This window comes from Octodon degus, unplaced genomic scaffold (assembly GCF_000260255.1).
Source record: "Octodon degus isolate 3935 unplaced genomic scaffold, OctDeg1.0 scaffold00109, whole genome shotgun sequence".
NCBI classification, from domain to species: domain Eukaryota; kingdom Metazoa; phylum Chordata; class Mammalia; order Rodentia; family Octodontidae; genus Octodon; species Octodon degus.
In genome coordinates, this window is record NW_004524685.1 from 4,618,545 (window position 1) to 4,624,636 (window position 6,092).

The following is a 6,092-nucleotide window of genomic DNA, read 5'->3' on the forward strand; positions in this document are numbered from 1 at the left end:
CGACTGTCAAGCCTGAGGTGGCTCAAGAAGCCCCTAACTAGTCACTGGCGTCAGAGGTGAGGATGGTTTTGGGGGATCCCCAAGTTCGCACCGCAGGGCTAGATCAGAGCACAGCACAAGGAAGCTAACGACGAGGGAAGGCCTGGATTCATGTGCGACTTCGGGACATCCTCTACAGAGTGTAAGTGTTGTTGAAAGACGGCATAACCCGTTGGGAAGCACCAAGCTGGAAGGGCAAATGAAGGGCAAAGAGGACGCAGGAGAGCCGATAATGAGAAGCGGGAGAGTATGGAGCATCCAGCATCCTGAGCTTCATCAGCGAGGCTCTGCGGAGTGTCCCCGAGCGAGGCCAAGCAAGAAAGCGTTCCGTTTCTGATTCAGGGGTTCGCTACACCCGGAGGTCTTCCATGGCAACAGAAGAAGCGAGACTCATTTTTATTTGGAAGAAGAGCCACAGTGGAACCAGTCAGAAACCCTAGTTCCTCTGGGTACAGGCTAACGTGAAATGATGGTGAAAAGACAAAATTCTTAGCCTTCTATGTCTTTAATAAATGCTTCTTGAGTGCTGAAATTTTGGACTGTACTGGTGGCTCAGGACCTCGTCTCTTCTCAGGGCGCCTCAGTAGCGAGGTAAAGAACCTCCTGGTTGAGCACTTTCATGTCCCAGATCGTCCCCCAGCCAAGGAGTAGGAGCGCGGCGGCACCACCAGGTGGCGCACGCTGCGAGCCGCAGGCAGGACTGGGGGCGGGGCCAACCGAGGGGGCGGGACCAACCTAGGGGCGGGGCCGGGGCGACTTCCGGTTTCCGACTTCCGGCAGCATCCTGGGCCCTCGCGCGTCGCGGTCATGGCAGCTGAGGAGAAGGACCCGCTGAGCTATTTCGCGGCTTACGGGAGCAGCAGCTCAGACTCCTCGGGCGAGGAGGATAACAGCGAGCAAGAAGAGACGAACCGCAAGGCCCCAGATCCGGCGAAGTCGTCGGGCGGCGCTGGGAACAAGGCGGAGAAGCGGCTGCCGGGACCTGACGAGCTGTTCCGGAGCGTGACGCGCCCAGCCTTTCTCTACAATCCGCTCAACAAGCAGATCGACTGGGAGAGGCACGTCGTCAAGGCGCCCGAAGAGGTGAGCCTCCCGCCCGGCCCGTGCGCTCGGCCCCGGCCTCCGCCCCGCCCCGCCCCGCCGAGCCCCGGCCCCCACACGCAGTCACCCCCGCGGACGCGCGCCGGCCCCGCCACCTCCACCCTGGGGAGTCCGGGCCCCGTCCCCGCCTGGTGGGTGTCACGCCCGACCCACCCTCGCGCTCGGTGCCCCCACCCCGGGCGGGCGAGCACTAACGGTGGTGACTCCCCGCCCCCGCTGCAGCTGCTCCCCGAGACCCCTTCCCTTTGACGCCGAAGTACCTGCGGTGCTGCCTCCAAGCCAGTGTCTGCTGCAGCCTCCGAAGGAAGGGGTCAGCCCTGGCGTAGTGTCTGAGACTGGACTCTGCTTTGGTAACTAAATGTTATTAGCTTTCTTCGTACAGGGAACCCTTTAACTTTTCACTTAGCGCTATTGTGATTTTGGTAGAAAACAGTGTATCTTTGAGCCGTTTTAAAAAAAAAAAAATAAGCGAGAAGGATAAGCGAAGAGCAAGGAGGTGCATGTGCTCGAATCGATCCTGAGAACCTCGGTTCGTCACAGGGCTTCTTGATGTGCTTGCTCGACAGCCTCCAAAGGAATTCAAAATATGGAAGTCAAACTATGTACCACCGCCCGAGACCTACACTACTGAGAAGAAACCTCCGCCTCCAGAGCTGGATATGGCGATAAAATGGTCGAACATATATGAGGACAATGGAGACGATGCCCCACAGAGCGCTAAGAAAGCTAGGCTTCTACCAGAAGGGGAGGAAACGTTGGAATCAGGTAAGGAAGGCAGGCTCTGAGGCGTTATCTTTTGGTTTTGTGCTGGGCGTAAAAGAATGAAATATGTAGCTGGGCATGGTGGTGGCCAGGCCTGTACTCCCAGCATTCTGGCTGCTAAGGCAGGATTGCTGTGAGTTCAAGTCCAGCCTGGACTACACAGTCAAACCCTGTCAGAGAAGAGGAAACAAAAAAAAGACCAAAAAAATCCCAAGAATATAATACTTAAGCGAATGAGATACAAATCCAGCAAATGGGTAAAATGACTGTACTGGTCTTTGGATACTTTCTGCTGTGTTGTTGATAATGATTTTCTGCTTGAAATGAAGTCTGATGTTTCAGTCAGTAGTATTTGCTGCATTTTAGTGAAAGGTCAGAAGTTATTCAGGCTTTAAAGTGAAATTTCTGATACCACAACCATTAGTTTATATAATCTGTGGTGCATTAGGATTAGAACAGCAAGACCTCATGGATTCTTGTGACTGCAGCTGGAAAGTGCTGAAGGCTTGGTTGTATGTTGAAGCAGTTATGATAACTCAGACTCTTATGCTCTTGATTCCACCCTTCACACTGCAGCTTGTGCTGTTGCTAAAAGTCCTGTCTGAGCTGGGCATGGTAGAGCACCCCTGTAATCCCAGCACTGGGCGGCTGAGGCCTGAGCATTGCCGGGTGTTCAGGGGCACCCTAGGTATCATAGTGAGCTAGAGGCCAGCCTGAATTACACAGCAAGACCCTTGGGGGGGGGGGGGGGGGAGACAGAGACAGAGACGAGATGGAGAGACAGAGACAGGGAGAGACAGAGAGACAGAGAGACACAAAAAGAGACAAGGAGAGAGAGACAGAAAGAGACAGGGAGACAGAGAGAGAAAATATAAATGTGATTATATAGCTTACCTGCTTAAAACCCCCTCACCAAAGGACAGAGGCAGAGCTTTCTGAGACCCTGCTGCATTCTCCACCACCAGTTGAAAGGGCTCCCTTCCTAGTATTTTAAGATCTTGAAATTCAAAACTGACTAGAACAGTCCATTCAATTTTATGGTTTCCTGCCCTTCCCCCCCCCCCAACCGGGGATTGAACTCAGGCCTATTGCACTTGCCAGGGAAGCACTTACTCCACTGAGCCATCTCCCTGACCCCTCCTGCCCTTTAATATACATCATACTAACTCAGGCCATGAGGAGAGAGAGATGTTAAGTCTGATCTGTAATTAGTGCTTTGCTCCTATCTTGCATGTGCTGCCAACTGCTACCTTGTGGCCAGAAGAGTGTCCTTCATGAAAATGAGTTCATCAAACAAGAGTCTGGTGTTCTTTATGTGTCGTATCATACTTATTAATACATTGTGAGTGTTCAGTGGGTACCTGCTGCATTGAGCTCAGTGTTTTGAACTTTTCTCTCTCTCCTCCTCTCCTCTCTGTCTGTCTGTCTGTCTGTCTGTCTGTCTGTCTGTCTGTCTTTCTCTCAACACAGTGTCTCACTGTGCAGTTTAGGCTGGCCTTGAAATCACTTTATAGCCCAGGCTGGTCTCCAGTTCCAGAGATCCTCCTGTCTCAGTCTTCCAAGTGCTGGGATTACAGGTGTGCCACCATGCCCAGCTGTTTTGAACTTTAGGAAGGGTATACTTTTTAAATAGATTTCTGATCTCTACACAATATATGTGCTATTTAGCACCTTTAAGAAGAGTACCTAACTGGCAAGAAGTTTTTTCCCCCACTTCCCTATTGAGCATTGAACCTAGAACCTTGACATTAAGTATATTCCTAACACTTTACAAAATTTTAATACACAATCTTCCCAAATTGCCCAGATGAGGCTCAAACTTGGGGTTCTCCTGCTTCAGCCTCCCAGAGTGCTGGGACTGTAGGCAGGTGCCACAACACCCGGCTCCCGGTTTTGGTTCTACACGCAGCTTTTCTTTTTTTCCCTGATTTCCTAGTGAGTTTTATAAATCACTAATGAAAGCATATCATTAGTGAGTGGCATGTTTTTGGAGATCTTGAGTGAGCATATCTCATTTTATATAAGTTAATAAAAATACTTTTGCATAAGTAGTCTTCATTTGTTACAGAGCCTTGTGAAATTACGTAGAGAAAAGTGGAAATGAGAGCTTATGTGACTTGTCTAAGGTCACAAAACTAGAAAAGATGCCAAGCGTAACATAGGCCTGTAAGCCCTACAGTTTGAAGTCAGCCTGGGCTACTTAACAAGGCTCTATCTCAGAAAAAAATCTGTCAATCAATCAATGGAAATTGTGCCTTACTAAGTAGGGTTTGATCTTTTGTTTTTCTTATATGCTGTGTTCATCTCCGGTCCTGAGCTATATCCCCAACCCCTGAAATCTTCAGTTTTCACTTTTTTTTTTTTTTTTTGGCAGAACGGGGGATTGAGCTCAGATCCTTCTGTTTGCCAGTCAAGCGCTTATCCTACTGAGCCATCTCCCCGGCCCCCCGTTTTGACTTTTAATGTTGCCCATTACAGGTGTCATCTTTTTAAATCACGTTTTAGAAGTGATTTTTACCTTAGCAGACTTCCATGCCATGTTCATGAAGTCACTAAAAATTAATCTCCCCTTTTCTCTCTCTCTTTTTTTTCTTTTTTGTAGTGCTGGAGATTGAACCATGGCCTTCACACTGAGCTCATCCCCAGCTTTTTTATTTTGTAACAGGGTCTTGTTAAGTTAGCCAGGCTAGGGCCGGGGAGACAGTTCAGCATTATGAGTGCCTGCCTGGCAAGCACAAGGACCCAAGTTTGATCACAGGTAACAAAACAAAAAAAAAAAAGTTAGCTGGGCTAGGTGCAAACTTGGAATCCCCCTCCTGCCTCAGCCTCCCAGAGTTGTGGGATTGCAGGCATGTGCTACCTACCACACTCAGCTTTCCCTGGTATATTTTAAACCTGCTTCTTCATTTCATGAGGTATTATGTATCAGAACCTCTGCTCTCTCAAATAGCACTTTAGATTACCAAGCCTACCATTTTATTTTGCCTTCCTATTTTCTGCCCTTTGGCCCCTTTTGCCAGTTGCTTGTTTCAGAGACTAGAAGAGGAGCCAAGGCAAAGTTAGCATCCTGAACAGGTCCTACGCTTAGTATTTGTTTAATGGGTGTGCAGTGTAGCCGTTTGTTTCATTAACATGTAGCTAATTGTAAAAGCCTAGCTTATTTATGTAGCTATTGATTTTTATTTTACTTTTTTAATTTTTTGTATTTTAGGGAAGGATCTACAGGGAGTTCAGGGTCTCACTACTAGATCGGACTCAGTGATCCACCTGTTTACAGCCTCCCAAAAGCTGGGATTACAGGCGTGCGCCACCACACCCAGTCTCAATTGGTCGTCTCTGCGCACCTGGGGGCGGGGCCGGCACAAATCTACTGAGCTATTTGGCTGGCCCTACTTTTTTTAATTTAGAAAATTTATGTTGACAAATTTGTTTACCTCAGGTGACTTGAGGTCCATAACAGAAAAACTGTTTTCACACCAATACATCTATACTTTTTATATGAAGTTAAAGAGGTCAGGAAAACTGAACTGTTTTCAGAACATTTTTCATGCTGGCTTTGCCACAATGCCATATCACACCACTAGATGGCGTTACCTCCTCTACAAATCACAGACAAGTGACTTTCAGCCTTAGTAGTTAAATTTTGTTGTTAGCAGTAGATTCACTTGTAACAAAGGGGAAAAATAAAGGCAGAAGTGTTCCAAGATCAGCTTTTTAATGATGTTGGGAATTTTATATCAGACTTAGAAGAAAGTGCTTTCTGTTTTTATACGGTAAGTCTAAAAAACAATCTCAAAAACAATCTCAAGATGAAATGATAGTAACACCAATTAAAAACAGAAGTTGTGGCTTGTTTGAGCTGTATTCTGTACCAGTTAGGTTAAAGGAGCCAGTATCTTTGTTTGTACCGAGCAGCTACTGATTAGAACACTGATTTATAAATTCTCAGGGTGAGTTCTTGACTTGCATTGCATTATATTATACTGCCTGCATAAGTCCACGGTATGCTAGGAAGCATGAATAACATCACTGTCTTGTATTTGAAATGAAGGAAGCTGAATCACTTACTGTTGCTACAAATTAGTGTCCACTTAACAAATGAATATGTTCAGCCAAAGAGAATTGAAAGCTTAAGAATTTTTTTTTTAATTTTTATTTAGTGTGTGTGTGTGTGTGTGTGTGTGTGTGTG

At 47.2% G+C, this 6,092-nt stretch overlaps 1 protein-coding gene across 1 annotated transcript in view; it reads left to right on the plus strand.

The window, feature by feature from the left end:
- Nucleotides 1-796: 796 nt before the first annotated feature.
- The window catches only part of CUNH1orf52 (chromosome unknown C1orf52 homolog), a 7,169-nt gene continuing 1,873 nt past the window's right edge, over nucleotides 797-6,092 (plus strand). The window contains exons 1-2 of the mRNA XM_004639291.2: nucleotides 797-1,122; nucleotides 1,707-1,905. Of these exons, the coding sequence (XP_004639348.1) occupies nucleotides 847-1,122; nucleotides 1,707-1,905 (475 nt within the window). The 5' untranslated portion in view covers nucleotides 797-846. The remainder of the gene's footprint in view (nucleotides 1,123-1,706; nucleotides 1,906-6,092) is intronic.